At 27.0% G+C, this 22,127-nt stretch overlaps 1 protein-coding gene across 2 annotated transcripts; it reads left to right on the top strand.

Annotated features, from left to right (window-relative positions):
* Positions 1-2,295: 2,295 nt before the first annotated feature.
* Positions 2,296-13,356, top strand: LOC135927663 (uncharacterized). 2 transcript variants are annotated; one of them, XM_065463806.1, is made up of 9 exons: positions 2,296-2,415; positions 2,460-2,646; positions 2,692-2,875; positions 2,918-3,051; positions 3,095-3,158; positions 3,199-3,498; positions 4,425-4,605; positions 4,918-5,069; positions 12,028-13,356. In XM_065463806.1, the coding sequence occupies exons 1-9, from the start codon at positions 2,343-2,345 to the stop codon at positions 13,123-13,125; spliced, it is 2,373 nt and encodes a 790-aa protein (XP_065319878.1). In that variant the 5' UTR covers positions 2,296-2,342; the 3' UTR covers positions 13,126-13,356. The 2 variants fall into 2 exon arrangements, with proteins under 2 accessions (XP_065319878.1, XP_065319879.1); XM_065463807.1 differs by lacking the exons at positions 2,918-3,051; positions 3,095-3,158; positions 3,199-3,498.
* Positions 13,357-22,127: the final 8,771 nt, after the last annotated feature.

The raw sequence follows: 22,127 nt of genomic DNA, 5'->3' as shown, positions 1-22,127 counted from the left end.
ATAAAATAATGATAGTTTATCGTTCTCGGTCTTCGATGGATGTTGTAACTTGAATTTGCCAAGCAGGGCGATTGGGTCCTGGAAGTCTTCCTCAGTGCAAATTGCCCCAATATTATTGAATTCGTCATCAGGAAGACTTCGGAGAAATAAAGCGGCCTTTTCTCCGTTGGAGATCTTGCTGGTGTTGAAGAAAATCTGCAATAACCCTATGTAGGAGCTGTCATCGCTACTAAATTTGGGGAAATCCAGCTTGAAAAATTCAGTCATATTGTGGAATTGTTCAGAGCATCCATCATAAGAGAATTATAATTGATAAAGGCTTGAAATAGAATAAATGTACATTGCAAAATCAATTTCGAATTTTGAGATAATACTTACGCAGAGTTCAGACATGGATTGGGCTCCATGTTGGAATTAATAGAGTTTTCCATTAAGTAATAATATCATGATTTATATATTTTATTTTTGTCATAATTTGAATTTTATTATATGATAAATTACATTTTTATTTTCCCCCTAATTACATTTTTTTATCTCTTTATATAACTTTTTTTTTAAACAATAATAAAAAAAATAACTAATACAAATTAATGTATATAAAAATGTTAATATGAAATTTTCACCATGTACAAAAGATTTTCTTTGAAGATTTTTGATCGAGATCTAGCTCAAAAATTTGAGCAAGATCTTTGAAGATCGTAAAATTTGAAGATCTTTTATTTATAAATAAATTTGAGCAGTAAAATTTGAAGATCTTTTAATTTTTAAAAAATTTTGTGTATCTTCATGATATTTATTTTTTTACCCCTTTATTAAAAGCCCAGATGTTTTTCAATTTTATTAATATATTATTTCTTTTATGTTTTATACCTCTCCTCCTGCCTTGATGAAAGAAAAAAATATTATTTATTTTTTAAGCATGTTATTATAAAATACGATTATGAAAATTGTTGGTGCATCTTTATTGAATTTATATTTTAATTTAACATGCTTAAAAAATAAATAATATTTTTTTCTTTCATCAAGGCAGGAGGAGAGGTATAAAACATAAAAGAAATATTATATTAATAAAATTGAAAAACATCTAGGCTTTTAATAAAGCGGTAAAAAAAATAAATATCATGAAGATCTTTGAAGATCGTTACACAAAATTTTTAAAAAATAAAAGATCTTCAAATTTTACGATCTTTGAAGATCTTTTTATTTTGAGCAAATGTACAACTCTGATTTTCACCATTAAATTTAAATACAAATTGATATAATATAAAATAAATCAATTGCCAAAATAAATAATAAAATAACATCGATCAACATCATCAACAATATTAATCTTAAAAAATTATTAAAAATAAGGAAAAAATTATTAATAATAAAGAAAAAATTAATAATAATAAAGAAAAAATTAATAATATAAAATTACAAAAATAACACATAGCCTTATTCAATCAGACAATATACCGAACAAATTCACCCTACCTATTATGGGTATTTATAAGCAAAAATTAAATTTTGCTTAGATCACCAAAAATCACATTTAAAAAATAATTATTACTCAGTGGGTCAAAAATCTGTTGACTGGAGGAAGGGGGCTGACCCTCAAATGATTTCCATAGTTACCCTCCTGCCACCCCTTAGTGAACAAATATAATTAAGTTCGAAACTTATGATTAATTTATATTGGTATTGAAAATATTATTCGATTCGTCAAATATTGATTCTTTAAAAATATTTTGAAAAAATTATTTGTTTAAAAAAGTGATAATAGATTTCGAAATAAAGTTGAAATAGTAAAAAATCAAGAACTTAGAAGAATAATATAAATTAAATTTTATTCATTTAAGAAAAATCTTAATTTAATGGATATGTTTTTACATCTGTAAAAAAATATATGAAATATCCTGTACTTATTGTAATCTAAAAATATTTAAGTTAAAATTGATATGCCAAACCTATATTAAAAAACTTTCACTTAAATTGGGTTCAGACATTTTTTAAATCTCTTCTTATTACCCAAGGCATTCAAGTATGGAGATAGTCTCAGTGTGCACAGTTATTCTTTCTTCTTTCCTTTTTTCTTATTCTTTGTAACTTGACCATTAATTAGTGAATAATTCTTCTCATTTTAATTTATTTAACCCCTTATATTATGCCTAGTTTGTTGGGCATGAGAATGAGAACAATTTGTGTGCTCTGTTGTTTTAAAAACACGGTTTTAGAGCTTAAAGAATGACAGTTTATAATATTGAAAATTCTCCTAGTGGGATGATAGTAATAATTTTAAAATTTTTTACTCGAAACGAGTTGGGCATCATAGGATATTTATCATGAAGCTGACTTAATATATGTCCGATATTATATATGCAAGAGTTTTATCAGTATGTACTCCTAGCTGCTTTTTTATTGCAATAGGCTCATGTATATATATATATTATAAATTTTTTTAGTATTTAATATTTTAGACCAAAATCTTTTAAATGCAATTAAAAACATTAATTATATTGATGCGTTTTGTTGTGAGCAAAACCAGAAATATATTATTAATGAAAAGCATAACATTAATCAAATTTTGAAAGGAAATATAATATTTGCATTTAATAAAAATTTTCAAAAATGGGGTAGATGTATTGTTATTGATATAAAAAAAAGGTTCTGTCTTATATATTGATACTGTAAATTAACATTTTTATTAAGACTCACTAAATCTCAATCTTTGATTACCTTATTATACATTGATTATGGGAATATTGATAATGTTTTATATTCTCAAATTATGCTGATTTCTATCCTGAAAGAATTAACTAATGAAGAAATTTTAAATAAAATAATTGAATATCCTATCAATATATATCCTGCTTCCTTGTTTGGTGTTACCCCAGTATAATATTAATTATTAATATTTTATTACAATAAATTTTAGAATAATAAGCATTGGTCAAACGAGTCAATTGATAAATTTACTTATCTAATTATAGAAAATTGTAATATTTTTATTTTTGAGCTTATTTCATCAATTATGTCATCTAATTTATGCTGTTTATCTGTTAAATTAAAGTATGATTTTTTAAAATTTAAAATTAATATTTATAATATACAGATATATTAAATTTAATATCTTTGAATATGTTAATGATGCTCTTAAAATGAAAGAATCTTTAGAGGTTAATATAACTATTTTTATATTTATATAATTAATTTTAGTGTGAAAATGAATATAATAAATTAATTTATCAACCCAATAATAAAATCACATTTAAGAATTTCAAAAACAATATTTTATTAAATCCTTTAACAGTTGAAACTGAAGAAGCAATTCACCCTCAATTAAATAAATCAAAGATTATATCAAATAATATAGAAATGGATTCTAGACTTGTGTATAATAATGATACTTTATTTCCATTTGACACTATCTTTCAAAAATTTTGTGATATACCCAGTCTTCCAAAACCAATTATATTCTTGCATATGTACCCATTTATATCAAAATATATTATTAAAGTATGATATTACTTTGTAGAATAATTTTGTAAAATCATATTCAATTTATTTTCAATAATATTAAAAATTTTATTATTTTGCCATTTATTTTAAAGAGTGAAAACTTCAATACTCTATCTAAATATTTTTTTTTGAAATTTCTCAATAGAGATCCTCAAACATCCATCCTGTCCCATCTTATATTTCAAAACCAGGTACTTGCCAATGAAACCTTACCCTAGAATAAGAGGTGCTCATTTTAGCAGATATTGTTTCTAATCTAAATCACTATTATATATATATAAAACCATAGTTCCTATAGCTGAGATATGTATACAACCCCATTTTTTAAGCTTAAATAAATCCACAGCTATTTTCCCAAATATCCTATGTTATAAATGTTTTACCACTCTGATTTCTGCTGGGTAATGTTTTTAGATTGTCAAGTTCTCCATACTAGAAGCTATAGATGGAGTGGCACAGGCAAAATTAGTGTTGAAAGCCTGATTTGGGTAGTTAAGGTTCTTAATTGGGTATTTTTTGAAAATCAACCTGAAGTGAACTTTATAACAACATTATCCAAGATATAAGCGAGAGGGGTTTTGCAGGTTATAAAAATTAGGTAGGCCTTGCTCTTAAACCCCTATTTGTCCAGCCTTTGATTAGATGTTATTGATTTTTCCATTATTATTTTATTTACTTTTAAGAGAATATAATATCTTTATATCATCTTTGAGTAATTCCATACCAAATCAATAACTTTTTGGCCCAACACTTTTTAATGTTGACTCATAATACTGAGAGAACATCATTAGAAGGCATCTAGCTCTTACATTAGACATTAGTTCTAAAGAGCTAAAATTGTTTATTTAAATTCCTGATAGATGATTCTTTTTTTTCCTTTTCTATCATTTATTTATGATATAATTCAATCATGAAAAATAAAGGATTTTAGTTTCTCTCTAAAACCGGGTACCGTTGGAATTAAACAAGTCAAATCCAAACCTGAGTTATGCTGGGGAAAACTATCTGCCATAGGTTGTCTACCTCATCTACAAGCACTTACTTCTAATATATGTGACCTTATTGTGGAGGATTGTTCGCCTAGAGAACATGATTATTCAACGAGTTTAATAATATATCCATATTTTTTTAAAAAAAATACTTAACTTATTTTTTTTTACATAATATTATTTCTCTAGTAATTGGTTTTTATTAGTAAACACATCGAAATTTATTACAAAACATATCTTAAAGAGGTCATCCTAGATCTCTTAACAAAACCTTCTTTCAATGTTAAGGGTTAAGGAGATACGTTTATAACTTTTAACATTGCAAGCTTTTTATGAACTAGAGAGAGATCACCTCCCTAAGACCATCATTGAGCTAGTTATCTTAAGGGAAATTGTATTTTTAACTAAATAAAATTATTTGAATTAGCGCATTGCGATAGAATGGTCGGGACTTCGAACAACATAAAAATTTCGTATACTCGAGAACAACTTTTCCAATTTAATAGTCAGAATAATCTCGATAGCTCCACACTTGAAAAACTCTTCAAACTCCGCATATTAAGAGGCGGAATGATTAAAGTAAATCAAAGTCGTTTTGTTGAATTATATAATTTAAATAAAATATTTTTTTAAAGCTGTATCCAAAACCATTTTAGAAAATTTTAATGAAATCATTGAAATTTATAAATTTTCTAGAATTATGTTTTGGACATGTTTTTATATTTAAAATAGCTTATTTATTTATCATTAATGTTCGTGAATTTAATTAAGAAAAAAGATAGTATACAGTAAAAAAGTTTATTTTCTAAAGCTTTCATCTAAAGTTTTATTGATTTTAAAACACTTTCTATAATAAAACTTTTACCTTTATTAATATTATATATAAATTTCTTTCATAAAATATTTCATTATGGAGAAGTGGACCTGGATAAGTTTAGTAGTTGTCTCCTATTAGCATCCATTTATTTATAATAAATTTTGACTTTTAAATTTATTAAATACCTGACATATAGAGCCTTATATACTATACTTATTAATATATAATGATTATATATATATTATTAATATGTTTTTCACTACAATATATATACGGGTTTTCCAACAGAATCAAATATTGTAATTAATTAATTAATGTCATTATAATTTATTTTTTGGCACACCAACTTATACAGATATTATAAAATCATTTCTTATTAATCTAAGTGAATACCATTTCTCCGATTAATCTTAATTTTTAAAAACAATGGCATTAAAACTTCATCCTATTTAGCATAAATATCATGGACTCCGATGAATGCATAAGAGTGAGACACACTTGTACCTCTCCTATTTGCCTTGGCATTCATTACCTCGTCCATGATCTTAAATCTAAATTTGATTTGTATTTAAATATTTGGTATTTAATTTGTAGTCATCTTCCAAAAGTAAATTTTGTACTTCCCTGAAGCCAATTCTAAAAAAATACGTCTTATCTTAAACAAAACGAAGACAGATATTTATTTTCTAGGTAATAATAAAATAGCCTTATCTTGCTACAACGGTTGAACTTAATAATTTAACACTTTTGGGCTCACCTTTATCAAACATTCCTCCATCTGAAAAATCTAATCAAAATATTTGTCAACATATTCAGCTTGGACTCAATCCTAAATATCCTCCCACATCAGAGCCTCTAATTTATTCGCAAATTATGTTCTAAAAGTATTACATCTCTTTCGTGCATTTTTTTTTTACTTTAAGAATTTATTGAACGTTTGAAGTCCTTATTTATGGGATAAATTTAATATTTATATGCAATTTAATTAGTGGTTAGCTCAACTTTCAGGTAAAATGGATGGCATCGACTTATTCCATACCCTGTCACTCATCTTTCCTTTCTTCCTGACTATTAAACAACTCGTTAATATTCCAGCTTGATCCCCCTAATGATAGATTAATCGATCAGGCCCTTGCAATATGGCAGAGATGCAGTTTTCCCGATATAGTAAAGCACAAAAATATATTCTAACCCATGATTTCAAAATCATATATCCACCTCTTCTCCCCCTGAACACATCCAACTCTCTCAAAAGATAAATTAAGTGGAGAGGGGTTAGAAGCTTTGCCTAGTAAAAATTTAGGGAAACATTTAACTAATGAACAACTAAGAGTTACTCTAGAGTCGGCTGCAACATAGTTCAACCTCATAGTTGCCTCAATTGTACCAGTTAATGCTAAGGGCAGACATGGGTTAAATTGTTTTTAAAGGCAAGGTTGTCATCAGTGACATTTATCAATAAATAACCTTCACAGTCTATTCCTTAAAAAAAACTTGATTCCCTAACATTTTAGAACCTTGAAACCTTTCATTAGATGATGGCCCCACAACTATCCCTTGGGCTACATGTAAATCTCTCATCTGGGATTATACCTGTGTTACCACTTTCCCCACAAATATCAATAGCAACACACTTAAGCCAAAACAAAAAAGATAAACAAATACAAAACATTGGACAACTTTATTTTTACTCAAATTGCAACATCCACCAGTGAACATTTTACCTCTAGCACCTTACTTTTTAAAAACTTAGCTCATAAAATACCTATCCGTCATTGGAGACCAAGGAATTCCTTTTCTTAAGATAAAAAATTCAAATTGAAATAATTTATTATAATTACTGCTCGTTTTTAGGGACTCAATTATGTTTTTCATAATCGTGCCACACCCCACCCCCCTTAATATAATTTTGTATTTTATTTCGTACATGTATAATTTTTAATTGTTGAAATATAAAATATTTGAATAAAAAATATGTAAAATATTTGAATAAAAAATATGTAAAATATTTTTTTAAAAGGGAATTTAATTTCAATTATAAATTACTACTAAGTGGTAATTTAAAATTATAAGTAAATTAACTTAGATTAATTAAATTGATTTTATAATCTCTGTATACATTGGCTTGCCAAAATATGAAATGTTTTATACCATTCAATTCTTGCATCATATATACGAATTGATATGTATTGAATTGTTTATTTTGTTATTTTTTGTAAAATGTTATTTTCATTATTAATTTGAATAAGATAAAAGATATAATTTTTTGATATGAAATAAGAGAAAAATCAATTGCAAAAATATTTCTGACATTAAATTTCGATTACTACTAACATTACATCAAGAATGGCACAGTCAATAAAAAGTCTACCGGATTCAAACTTGTATTACAAAGATTGGTATGACTTATAAAGAATTTAAAAACACACAACCAAGTTTGACATCATCACAAGAAAAATCACTGCTATTAACAATAAGATGTGATGCTTACAAAATACTGGTAAATTTATGTGCACCTGATAATCCGGGAAACAAAGAGGTATTAGAAATACAAATGCATAATATTTCATCAAATTTTTTCATCCCAAATCTATTATAATTGTAGAGAGATATAATTTTTATCAATATAAGCAAAAAAATTAGGAAAAATTAATAGGCTATATACTAAATCTTCGCAAATTAGCAACGACTTGTGAATTTGGGGAATATTTAAATACTGTATTAAAAGATAAATTTATATTCGGAATAAAAAATCCTTAAATTTTACAAAGACTATTATCCGAGGATGATATAGACATAAATGAAGCTATTCGAATAGCTACTGCAGTAGAGCTATAAAAAATATAAAATGATGAAACTAAAATCGATCAGTTGGAATAGGAACATAATGATAATGATAGACAATCAAAATCATAGAATAATTATGATACGAGCTACAAAATCACCTGTGGCTGAAACCATAGAAGGGAAAATTGTCTAAAAGTACAATATGAAGGATGAACATTAGAACTACCTCTCATAATTACAAAAGGATATACAAAAAATCTAATTGGAAGAAACTGGATAACTAAATTTCTAAAAATGACTGAAATACCTGAAAGGGCCACACAAATAAATAACATTAATATACAAAATGAATTTTCTCAATTATTTACCAAAGAATTGGGCTGTTTGAAAGATTTTAAGGCACAAATAAATGAGAAACCAATTCTGTAAATCATCTCCCATACCATACGCATTTATAGAAATGGTTAAAGAAGATTTAGAAAATTAATTATTCACTTTATGCATCACCCATAGTAATTGTTCAAAAGAAAGATAAAACATTACGAATTTGCGGGGATTTTAAAAGAACTATAACTCAAAATATTAATATTGATTCATACCCAATGCCAAGAATCCAAGATTTATTAGCCAGTTTGGGAAAAGGAGAGGTATTTTCAATATAGGATCTCTCGGATGCCTATTTCCAAATTAAAGTGGGGGAAGAGTCTCAAAAATATCTTGTAATCAATACCCATAGAGGATTATTTAAATATACAAGACTACCTTATGGCATATCGTCTTCTCCAGCAATATTTCAACGAGCCCAAGAATTTATTAAAAGGTTTTGAAGGAGTAGCTTGTTATTTAGATGATATTATAATAACCCGGAAAAATAGAGAGAAGCACGAAACAAATTTAAAAAAGGTACTAAAATGTCTAGACAAAAATGGAATCAAGCTAAAGATAGAAAAATGTATAATTTTCAAACAAAATGTATAATAGACACAAGATTTTAAAAAACGGGATTACAACTACAGAAAAAAATACTGAGGCAGTAAAAAAGCACCAGAGCCAACAAACTTAAAACAATTACCGTCATTTCCAGGGTCAGCAACATACTATTCAAATTTTATTTGAAATTTTCAAAGCCAAACCATAATACAAATTATTAGAAAAAATAGTAGTTTGGAGATGGACAAATGAAAGCAAAGACTCATATAAAGAAATAAGTAGTACTCCAATATTACAACATTATGATCCAAAATTACCCATTATATTAGTAACAGATGCGTCAGCCTTAGGAATTAAGGCAGTAATATCACATAAGGGTGTAAGAAGAGAGCATTCGCCTCAACTCTAAATGCAGGCGAGAAAAATTATAGCCAAATAGAAAGAGAAGCTCTTGCCATCATTTGGGGTTACAAAATTCTAAGAATTATGGAAAAAAGTTCACATTACAAACAGACCACAAGCCATTAATCACTTTATTTCATCCAAGAAAAGATATAATACTAACAACATCTACTGCCAGAATACAAAGATAGGCTATTATTAACAGGTTGCAAATATGAAATAGAATTCAAAAGTAGTCGACAACTAGCCAATGCTGACATGCTATCTCGTACTTATACAGGGAACCCAATATCAAAAACATTAAATCAAATACAGGTGGGAGAACAAATACCTTTAAATGCAAGTGAGATTGAAAGAAAAACAATGCTATGATGATGTACTCTCTAAAGTATACAGGTATGGAATAGACGGATGACTAATAAACTATGATACATGTTTAAAGGAGTATAGCTAAAGGAGAGAGGAAATCACAACAGAGAGAGGTTGTTTACTTTGGAGAACTATAAGGTTAATACCACAACAATACCGAAACAACGTGTTAGACATGGTACATCAAGGACATATTGGAAAGGTAATGAAGATAAGAGCAAGACAATACGCGTGGTGGCCTAATATAAACCAAGATATAGAAACATGGGTGGGTCGAAAAATGTAGAGAATGCCAGGAGCATCACGATATGCCTCAAAGTACATTAATTCAAAATTGGCCAAAACCACCAAAAGCATAGCACCTGGATCATTTCAAAGTCATTATTGGTTGGCAGTGATAGATGCTAGCAGTTGCTGGCCAAAAATAGTTCTCATGACTAGTACTACCACCGAAAGCACGATAATAATATTAAGAAATATCTTTGTCGGAATCGGATTTCCTAAGAAATATCTTTGTCGGAATCGGATTTCCTAAGATAATCGTTTCTGATAATGGGCCACAATTCAGTAATAAAGGATTCAATGATTTTTGCGAAATAAACGGAATAGTGCACGGAAGTTCATACCATCCTCAGACTAACGGCATAACCGAACATTTAGTTCGAACCTTTAAACAGAACATGGATAAAGGAAACGAAGGGGATTTAGAAACCAGTCTAGCTATTATTCTCTACAATTACCGAAATACACTAAAGGCAGAAAATGAACAAAGTCCCGTTAAAATACTACTAAAAATTAAACCTAGAGGATTGTTAGACCAAATATTCGAACGGGGGAATGAAAGGAGAAGTTAGAATACTACACTCAAAAATTCGAGATAAATGAAAATGTGTCGGCGCGCATTTACAATAATAAAGCTTAAAAAATGGGAAAAAGCCATTATTTAAAGCATACTCGGACCACTACGATATGAAGTAAGTAAAAAGGGTAAAACAATTATACGTCATACTGATCAATTAAGGAAAAGAAGCGAAAATATATTAACTGAAGAATACGAAATAGAAGAGAGAACCGAAGATAAACAACAACGATGAACTGAACCGAGAGGGAGCAAAATGATACAAGTCAAGAAGCTGAAGGAAGTCTTAGGCAAAAGTTAGAAACTACAAGTCAAGATCGATATCCGAAAGGAATACGAGCGAAACCAATTAGATTTGGGGACAAATGATATATTTTGAATTGTTTATGTTGTTATTTTTTGTAAAATATTTATTTTAATTATTATATTATATGAATTTGAATAAGAAAAAGGATATAATTTTTTGATATGAAATAAAAGATTTCTTAAATTAAATTTCGATTACTACTACATTACATATCAAGAATAACAAAATATATCTTAATACCCCCTTTTCCTTTTATTCGAACAAAGTTCATTTCTCGATTTTGCTTTCCAAAAAAAATATAAGTCAAATTGTGTATTTTAATTTTATCTAAAAATCAAAGTAGTTATAAGAAATTAATTTAATTATATTTGGGAGGTATTTAAGCAATTCCCTTTAAAAAATAATAAAAATTAAATTTTTAATATATTTACCTTTTAAAATGGGAAAAGGGAAAAGTTCGAATGAACTTTTTATTAACATTTTTATTCATTTGAATTGAAACAATACAAAAACATAACCAGGACGATATGCTCTGGATTACTGGAGTGTTCTCAAAAAATATCTAATAAGCAAATTAAGCTCATTTTATTCTTATTTTATCAATAACATTTATGATTTATTAATGTTAATATAACAATTAATTTATCATATTTGTAAGTTGAGGTGTAGCTATAAATTTGAGATAATATACGCAAAAAAGTGATGAATACAATATATATCCTAATCAACTATAAAAATCCCATATTTATTAGAAGGAATATCGAACACAAATACCATTCAGTTGATACATATGGTATTCACTCCTTGCAGCAGTTTATAGTAGAAAGTCACTCTCATGTTTGTACTTGCACCTCAACCTTCAAATATAACATGTTTATACTCATAAATGTTAATAAAATACAAATAAAGTGAGAATATAGCTTGCACTCCTATTATTTAAGAACCAAGGACTTATCCAAAACGAGGATGAACCAAAATATTTAGGAGTGATTCTGAATAGTAACGCAGAAATCTCCTTATTCCAAGTCTTTGATTTTTAACTCGACCCTATATTTTTTAAATTTAGACATATCCTTGCTATTCACAATTCCTACCAACGCCCTTAAACACTCACAACAAAAATTCACACATTAACATTTTACATAATGACAACAGGGTGGATAATTCTCGTTCACACCTTAAGAAAAACGGAATTTCAGGGCAAGAAATCTTTACTATTATTGATAATGAAGGAATCTTGCATAAAACACATGAAAAATACAAGGAAAATGAGAAGGATACAATGATAAATGTGCCTTTAGAAACTGGCAAATTTATTTACGATCAACTCTGTTTAGATTTGAATGACGAGCAAGATCCCGATCGCAATACCATAAGAATTCTTTCTTCAAAGCTCTCACGACAAAAACAAACTATATCCCAAAAATATTCACCCACATCTGTTCACAAAAAGTCTAATAACATTCATCTAACCCCTTTAAAAGATTGCGAAAAAATACTACCCTCAAATTCCCGATTCATTTGTCCACTCGCTGCTAAAGAATCCGGCAAAAAAAAATCCCACCACAAGAAATCTAGGGTGGGTTGGAATTACCTCGCCAAGCTTTCCCGGCATCTCACTTCATCTCAATCTTCCATCTCTACCGAATCCTCCTTATCGACACTTTCTTTACCCGATAATGCAACCAAAAATAAGAACCGCCTATCCAGAGCAATGCAGTTTAAAAATTTCAATGATTCGCCGGTAATACCTTTTGTAAATTATTTAATTCCCAAACGTATGATCAATCATCCGCTCTTGGATAGACGCACCAAGAGGATCAGCGATAAGATACTTAACAGTCCCGAATTATTTAAGGTGCCAAAGGTTATAAAATCTGACGAAAATCAATTACGCACTACACTAACGCCGCTTAAACCATTAGTCAAAAAAAGCAACTCTTTTATTGTATGCGATAAATTGTGTCAACAAAATATCGTAACCATCGTCAATAACACATCTACGATAAAAACTCGAGCTAACCTTATAAACCACATATTTCCCAGCCCTTCTAAATGTAAGGTCGATTATAATGCAACCGATTTACAAAATCATTCAAAAGAAGCCTTTGGCAGGAAAATTAATCTAACCGAAATATTTGCCATGCAGCCGTCATCATCTTAAAAATAATATAGAAGTCTAGCCAAACTTAAATTTTTAAAAATAGATATTTTTATATTACAGGGTGTTCTTGGGGCATTAAACTATGGGTGATTTTTATTTATTTATTATGCGCATATTTACTAGATTTGTAAATATTACTTTAGATGAATCTTATTTCATCTTCAAAAATGTGTAATAATTTGTCATGCATTATATTATTTATATATTTTTTTATAAAAAAAACGAAATTGGAATAATAATATAAAAATGTTTATTATAATTTATAGATCATTGAATTAAAAAAATTTGCTGATGAAAATAAAAAATACTTTATGCCAATATTAGATCTAGTTTTAGAGTGAATATTGGTGAACACGATGATGGCGCTTTGTAGTTTTCAAAACATATGCTACGCATCATATATAGTAAGCACGATAGCGCAGCATCGAATCAAAATGCTTAAAATACAAAGTAAAAAAATGGTATTGGTTTTGGATACCAAAGTCATGTAAATATATGACGATGGGAGCAAATATATATCGATTTCCATCGCAATGAATTTTCTTGATTTTGTTATCTAACATCTTTCCTAAGAGCAATGTAATGCTTATCATAAATTGCTTGCCACTTTTAAAAAAAGTAACTCATGCCTTTACCTGATAATAAGTTATAAATTTTACCTTCATTACCAATTTATTATAATATTCAATACTTTAACATAATATTTATCATGTAAAAATTCTTAATTAATTATTTAAAGCTTATTTTAATAAATAGTATTTTTTTAAATCTATGGAACATAGTTCATAAATTAATGATATTTTCGGTTTTAAAAATCTTCAGAGCTCCCACAATAAAATCCGATCAAATATTCCTATCGTATTATGAATTATAATTATAAGTATACTCGAAGCAATATATTTTTGTAAATATTTATAAATATTTCAAAATTCAATAATTTCAATCAACTCCATTAACAATTATTATTCAATAGTATAGTATTCTTAACTAGCAGTTAACCAATCAAAAATGACGGATGAATCAGATATTTCTCTTTTGTTGGTGGAGAAATTAGAAATTTAATTCGCCACCTCCTTTATAATTTAGGGCCAAAAAAAATTAATACTGATTCTGCCTACATTATTTTTTATTTATTGACAATTTATTATAGCCTTATAAAATATGCATATTATTATAGCCTTATAAAATATGCATATTATTATAATAGAATATAAATTACTCTTTTTATAACTAAAAACTATAATATAATATCACTATGAAAAGATAGATGTTAGGGCTGTGCTTCTGTTTAGTTGGGACATCCCGCTTGAGTCATTTTTATATGTTCATATAGGATAGCTAAAATGCACTTTGCTCCCTGGTAGTAAATAATAAATTCCGTCTAATAATTCCGGTTTTATTTAAACTGAAACCATGTGACTCATTAACACGCAATTAACTACTTACATTATCTGAACATCAGATCTCCCATTAGTTAGCGTGGCTGTTCGCTTCATTGCGTGAGAGTAGGAGATGGATTTTAAGGTAGCAAAGAGAGGGGAAAAGAACAGGGGCCGACTGGGCATAAGACCAGGTGGGAATTTTGCCCACGACGCCGCGAGAAAGTATCGATTTTTGAGACCTATCAGAGGAAAATATCAAAAAAGAGGCCGATTAGAAAAAAATATTTTATGTTCACATTATTTTCTCTTATCATTTATTTATTTTTAATGATATCTTATTATTTGTATATCATATTCCTTCATAATTTTCATGTTGTTTACTATATTTTAATGCATAAAATATCAATAACGTCGCTTGATTATACATCATTACCACGTGCTTTTCTTTGTTTTTTTTCAAATGAAGTGAAAACGCTTCCGTTTGAGTAGAGTGAAAGCTAAGTTTTGATTAATTTATTATATTATATTTTTATACATTAATTTATTGTAGAAATAATATAGCCAACATTTGTTATTAATTCATAGAAATTAAATAAAACCCAGGTATAATTTTAATGAAATAATTTTTGATCAATTTGATTTTTTAATATTAATTAATTGATTGTAAATTTATGTTATTTTATTACTAACTAAGCTCAACGAACACAAATTGTTAAAATATTACCTAATATAATGTTTTTTATTATTACTGACTGGTTCATCAGATTTTTATAAAAATAAGTAATTTTATATGAAATATAAATTTTATTTGAATTTCCAGTTCACATCTTGAGATATTTTTTTAGCCTTAGTTATAAATTATTAGTAGTAAATGTTTTATGCAACATCATATGAAAGGATAACCTAACATGATGACTTTATTGCCTTATATTAAAATACAATTCTTTAAAAAAATTAAATTTAATTTTACACTTATCTTGTTTATATTTATCATGGGTAGTGTATACAATGTATTATTTTTAGTTAAATTGATATATTTTTAAATATCATGCATAGAAATGCCAAAGCTGAAAAAAAAATGCTGCTGGTCTCAAAGCAGCTGGTGCTGATCTAAAACAGCTTAAATTATCTTTCTTTGATAAATCAATACCAAGTATGTCTAATATTATTACTTTGTGTAAAAAAACTGTTTTTTTTAGAAATATCAATAACTGCCTTCCATTCACATCTACCTGAAACAACTACATTGTCTACAACATCTTCATTTATTACATCAGTTCAATCATTGCCACACCCACCTAAAACTATATTATCCACCATTACAGCAGATAAATCATCACATACCCTGAAAATACATTATCTACAATCACAGAAATTTCATCTATATTATCCTCACATTTGTCAGAAGCAACCATAAATAATGCTTTCAGATATTTCACAAAGTGGATTATTGATATCGTAAACAATTTCACCATGTATAGGAATATTAACGTCACATTCATTTGTAACAATTTCAACATCTATTCTTAAAGAGCTCCTTCCCAGATGTGCCACAAATCGATTCAGGGGATCTTACAGTATCTCCTTCAGAATTGGATATGCATACACGTGAAATTTTTAAGTTGCAATTAACACAGCTATTATACCTCAAAAACTTACATTTTTAATGCAACATCCTATACAACATATAAATAGTAAATATGATAAATTATATTATCGAATGGTAGAGTGAAAAAATACCTAGAAAATTGGATTACAATTAAACTAATATGCAATAAAGCCAAAACTTTGTACTGCTCAATCTGCCTGGAATTTGCAGTATGCGAAAACACTTTCACAACAAATTTTCGACATATGCATTCAGTAATTAAAATACATTTAGAACAGTCGAGGCCTACCTCAGAGTTTCAAAAAACAAGTCATTTGATAATTCAATTAGTGTTAAAATATTAAATGAAAAAAATCGACAAATTTATAACAATGTCCACATAATAAAACAAATATTCTAGATAATAAAGATTTAGGCAAATAAAACTTACCTTACAGAGGATCAAATGCTACTGAAACACTTAGCCACTTTGAAAATGAAAATCTAAATCACGGGAATTTCCTGGAAACGATTCGTATTTAGGCCTAAAACGAATTATTTGATATTCGATTCTTATTTTACGAATACGAATAACACAATTATTCTATGAACAATGAGGAAAATTATTCGAAATTATTTATATATAAATATTCGTAATTATTCGCAAATATTTTATTGCAAGTAAAATAAAAAGAAGTAATTAAATTTTCCTAGTGGATATCTCGTTTTATTTTATTTCCTATTATCAAATATCAAATCATAACAAGTTATATTTGCTGAAAAAGTTTAATGGAAGAAAAGGAAAAGCTATAAAGTAAAATATAATTATTTTATTTTGATTGTTTCTCTTTAATCATTTTTGATGTTATGAACAAGTCAAAACATTTTTATAGAGTGTGCCTCTTTTCCATATTCTCGAGCTCCTGGCAGATAAATAACTAATTTTTTTTGACTAGTTCTTATTATTTGATTAGGAAAATCCTTTTCCCATTTAGTAACCTTATTTTTGACAAATTTTAAAGACAATCTAATTCAGATAGTGCATTATAATATCTTCATCCTCTATTACAGTGTCATAATCACCTCTAAAAATTATATTAATAATTAAATAAAGGAAATTTCTGCTACTAAAGTATTTTTATATATTAAATAAAATCTATAATGAAATACTTTCTAAAATTTTGTTATATTTTATATGCAAATATTTAAAATGTAGATATTTTAAATAGATTATAATTTTAAAAATTTTATTTTGTCATAATCACCTTCACCTTTAATAAAATGATATTAATAATAAAAATAAATACATGATTAAATAAAGGAAATTTATGCTACTAAAGTATTTTTAATAAATAAAATCTATAATGAAATACTTTCTAAAATTTTGTTATATTTTATATGCAAATATTTAAAATGTAGATATTTTATATAGATTATAATTTAAAAAATTTTATTTTGTCATAACCTTCACCTCTAATAAAATGATATTAATAATAAAAATCAATACATTATTAAATAAAGGAAATTTATGCTACTAAAGTATTTTTAATAAATAAAATCTATAATGAAATATTTTCTAAAATTTTGTTATATTTTATATGTAAATATTTAAAAATAAATTTTAAAATGTAGATATTTTATATAGATTATAATTTTAAAAATTTTATTTTGTCATAATCACCTTCACCTCTAATAAAATGATATTAATAATAAAAATAAATGCATGATTAAATAAAGGAAATTTATGCTACTAAGGTATTTTTATATAATAAATAAAATCTATAATGAAATACTCTCTAAAATTTGTTATATATTATGCAAATATTTAAAATAAATTTTAAAATATAGATATTTTATATAGATTATTTTAAAATTTTTATTATATAAAAACTATTTAAAAAAATGTAATTTAACAATTACATAAAATATAAATTTAAAAAAATATATAAATAATACACAGTACTTTGATTAAAATAGTGTTTCCATAAAGTTTAAGAATTAATACAAAAATTATATAAATGTTATAACTAAAAATTTATTTTACAAAAATAAATATTATTTAAAACTAATATTATCATATTGCTATTTTTGATTTGAATTTATAAAGAAAGGTCTAATTTTCTCTAAGGTTGTGCTAATTCATAATAGGAATAAAAATAGTAAATTAAAATAATTTTATTTTTTAAAAAAAGAAACCCCCCCCCCATCCCTATGCCACTGTTTAATTAATTTACTGTTTTTTCTTTCAGCTTCTAATGTGTCATTAATCTGGAATTTCAGGAAGGATGGTAAACTTGGATTTTATATGATATAATGTTAAAATATATTCAAAGATCAATTAGAAAATCTTGATGGAAGAAGATATGGTGAAGGACATAGTCAATCCTCAAATAGTTTAAGATCTACATCAATCTCTGATCAAACTGAACCTTTTAATGCTAGGCGGAAAAATTCTTTAATAATCATTATCTCCATGATGCTAAAAAAGAAACAGCTAAATGTAAAATATGCAATGTGGAGATAATGTGCAAGAAAAAAACGACGTCAGCACTAATTAATCATAACAAAAGATTTCATCAAAAACAAAATAATACTATTAGAAACTATTTAAATGATATACCCAAAACAAATGCTGATGATGTTAAGCATTATTTATTAAAATTTTTGCTAAAGTCAAATATACCTTTTAAAATTCTCGCCACTCAGGAATTCAAGTCCTTCGTTAGAGCTTTAAATCCTTAAATAAAAATATGCCAATATCGTCAATTAAACTATATATGAATGAAATTTTTAATAAAGAATTCAATAAAGTTAAAAATTACAAATAATTTAAAATGCCAAATTAACTTTACAACTGATATATGGTCAAGCCCTACTAATGTACCATTTTTAGGGTTGACCTGCCACTTTATTGATGAAAAATGGGAGATGAAATCATTGTTATTGGATATAGTTCCATTTACTGATTCGCATTCTGGTGAAAATATTTATAGAGAGTTTTCTCAAATTATAAAAAATTATAATATCGACATAAGTAAGATAGCAATTACTTGCGATAATGCTAGCTCTAATTCTACTTTCATAAAAATTCTTAGTATAAAACACCCAAATTGTGAAATTTTACATGTGCGATGTTTTGCACATTTACTCAATTTAGTAGTATACAGGAAATACTTAAGAAAGTAGACAGGCAAGTATCAAAATTAAGAACAATAAAGATTATTCGAAATTCTTTTACAAAGACAAATATTATGCAAAATGTGGGCTCCTCCCTACTTCTATGAAATAATTAAAATTAGACACATCCATCAGATGGAATAGCTCTTATTTAATGGTCGAAAGAGCTATTAAAATGAGAAGAGCTATTGATGAAGTAGTGACTCAGATATATGATGATATATCTGATATCGAAAAAAGAAAACTGAGCGAAGTAATTTAATTTTATTTACTAATTATTATTTTTTATCAGGATGATTGGACTACTTTAATAAACATACAAAACAAATTAAAGACTTTTTTTGATTTTACCGAAGATATATGTGGTGACACATATCCTACCCTAAATCTTGTCATCCCTTTCTATGTTTCTTTAATCGAACATTTAAATTCATTTGATCTCGATTTTATAAACTCTATCAGTGCGATTGAGAAAATAGAAACTTATTATAACTTAACAAATATTCACATTATAATATCAATAATACTGGATCCTAGACTAAAAATGGAATTTTTTGAGCAACTACATATAACATAGACACGACAAATCTATTAGAAAAATTTAAAAATGTATATAATGATTACACTATAAAATATAATATCAAATCAACATCAGTTAACCCAATAGTACAGTCGAACATGGATAGAATTTTTAAACAAAATAACATCGCATCAGTATGTGAGGTGGAGACATATCTTAACGAAATAAGAATCAGTTCAAATAAGAGTCCCTTAGAATGGTAGAGATTGCATGGGGATCGTTTTCCTGTGTTGTCAAAAATGGCAACTATTCAGGGATCTTCGGCTTCATGTGAGCGGTTGTTCTCAATAGGAACAAATATGATAAAGAAAAATAGAATGTCTTTGAAGGAGGAAACTATTAGAAAGACTTTATGCTTCGAAAATTGTATTATCAAATTCGGATTTACTATAATTTTATATTTTCGTGTATTTTTTTCCTTATTTATAAAATGAGATTATTTTACATTTTTAGAAAATTTTAATAAAATTTGAATCATAGATTGAAGAAATATTTTTTTATAAGCAATTCTAATTCTAAAAATCGGATATTTTGGTCAATTTGTTTGGTTAACGTTATATGAAATCATTGGGTTTTATTTCGTTTATTTTCTATAAATTTTTATATTGTAATGACAATTAGTTTAGAGAATCCTTAAAAGTGTCATCTTTAAACATCTGTAAAATTTTTTTTGCAAAATATTTTTTAAGCTTTAGAAAAATTTTTGAATCGAATCGAAACGAATAATGTTATTATTTGTACGAATACGAATAGCGCAATTATTCGATTCGTTTTTTTGTAGGCCTATTCGTATTATATCAAAGAATGATCAAATACTCAGATATCATTTAGAGAAGGCTATAGAGCAAACGTCTCTGACAAATCAAAATCGAAGGGAAGAGGTTCTCTCATGACCTTGGTCAATAATAACTGTTAACAAAGTTATTGATGTTGTTCTTGATCAAATCAGAAATTTAAAAAAGGAGATTGGTAACGAACGATTTAGTTAAATGGATAGTACTCAAGACATTAGCGTATATGATCAAGCTACCATTTGCCTACCATATATAATGGGCTTTTCTCACTTACAAAAGTTACAAACTCTTCTGGAAAAATTTTATTTGATATCTTAAGTGAATGCTTTTTAAAACATTGAATTCAAATGAGAAATATAATTAGAGAATCATTTGATGGTGCTGCAAATATTTGGGGTGAATTTGTGGGTTGTAAGCTCTTATTAGACAAGAGGCTCCAGGTAGTTTGTATATTTGGTCTTACAGTCACATATTAAATCTCTGTATATGTGATTCATGCGATAATATTGAAAGCAAAAATTTATTTATTGAACAGACTGACAACTTTCTTTGGTGAATCATATAAAAGGATGGATGCTTGGGTGAAACAGAATAATTTATCTGGCCAAAATAAGTTGAGAAGGCTACAAAAAATAGGTGAGACAAGGTGGTGGTACTTGGAAAAGCCCTTAGATGGATATATTGTAAAGAGAGCTTGTTCCCAATAACGATAAGTGCACTACAATTTGTAATAGATAATAAATCATTTGAGGCATAACCTCATCAGAAGTGCAATTTTTGATCGATAATTTATGTAAATTTAAGACTCTAATACAGTTATAATATATTTGGAAATTTTTGAAATAATGAGGCCAATGTCATTATATCTTCAAACTAAAAATTTAGTTATTTTGTCAGCATGAAAATGATAGAAGATGCTAAGTTCTGTATCATCGATAACAATTGCATCGATTCAAAATAAAGCAATAAAAATGGCTTATAATTTAAATGAAACACTTTCATATTTAAAGCTCCCGGAGAGTATCTGGTTACAGAATGCTCTGCCAAAAAATGAATAGGACGAGCGAAGAGAATATGTAGTGACGAAGGCCAAGATGAACGTCCTCAAGAATTGATTGACTTTATAGGGTCGAAGTATTTCGTCCTATAATTGATCAAATTATAAACATCTTGTCGGAACAGTTTTCTGCGAATAGAGAGTTTATTTTGAATGTGCAATATTTGCATCCAAGGCATTTTGATGTAATAAATATTAAAGGTATTTCTGAAAAACCATTGTGTTCAAAGATTTAATAGCAGAATTAAATAAAACGGACAATAGAAAAATTAAAAGCGTTTTTAATGATGTTAGTTGAACGAGAACTATTAGCGTAGATTGAACTAGAATATTCTTGTTTATTTGCTCAAAGGTTCGAAGTTAATGATAGATTCATTAACGTAAAAATTATAAATTATCTTAATTCTTTTATTTAAATCTTATT

This window comes from Gordionus sp. m RMFG-2023, chromosome 3 (genome assembly GCF_954871325.1).
Source record: "Gordionus sp. m RMFG-2023 chromosome 3, tfGorSpeb1-WG-v2, whole genome shotgun sequence".
Classification (NCBI taxonomy): domain Eukaryota; kingdom Metazoa; phylum Nematomorpha; class Gordioida; order Chordodea; family Parachordodidae; genus Gordionus; species Gordionus sp. m RMFG-2023.
This window is presented reverse-complemented; position numbering and strand designations above follow the sequence as displayed.

Excerpts from the sequence above, each read along its gene's own strand:
- LOC135927663 (XM_065463806.1), top strand. The coding sequence starts at position 2,343 with ATGTCCGATATTATATATGCAAGAGTTTTATCAGTATGTACTCCTAGC. Across the intron at positions 2,416-2,459 it reads TTTTATTGCAATAGGCTCAT|ACCAAAATCTTTTAAATGCA; the intron begins GTATATATATAT and ends TTAATATTTTAG. Across the intron at positions 2,876-2,917 it reads CCTTGTTTGGTGTTACCCCA|AATAATAAGCATTGGTCAAA; the intron begins GTATAATATTAA and ends AATAAATTTTAG.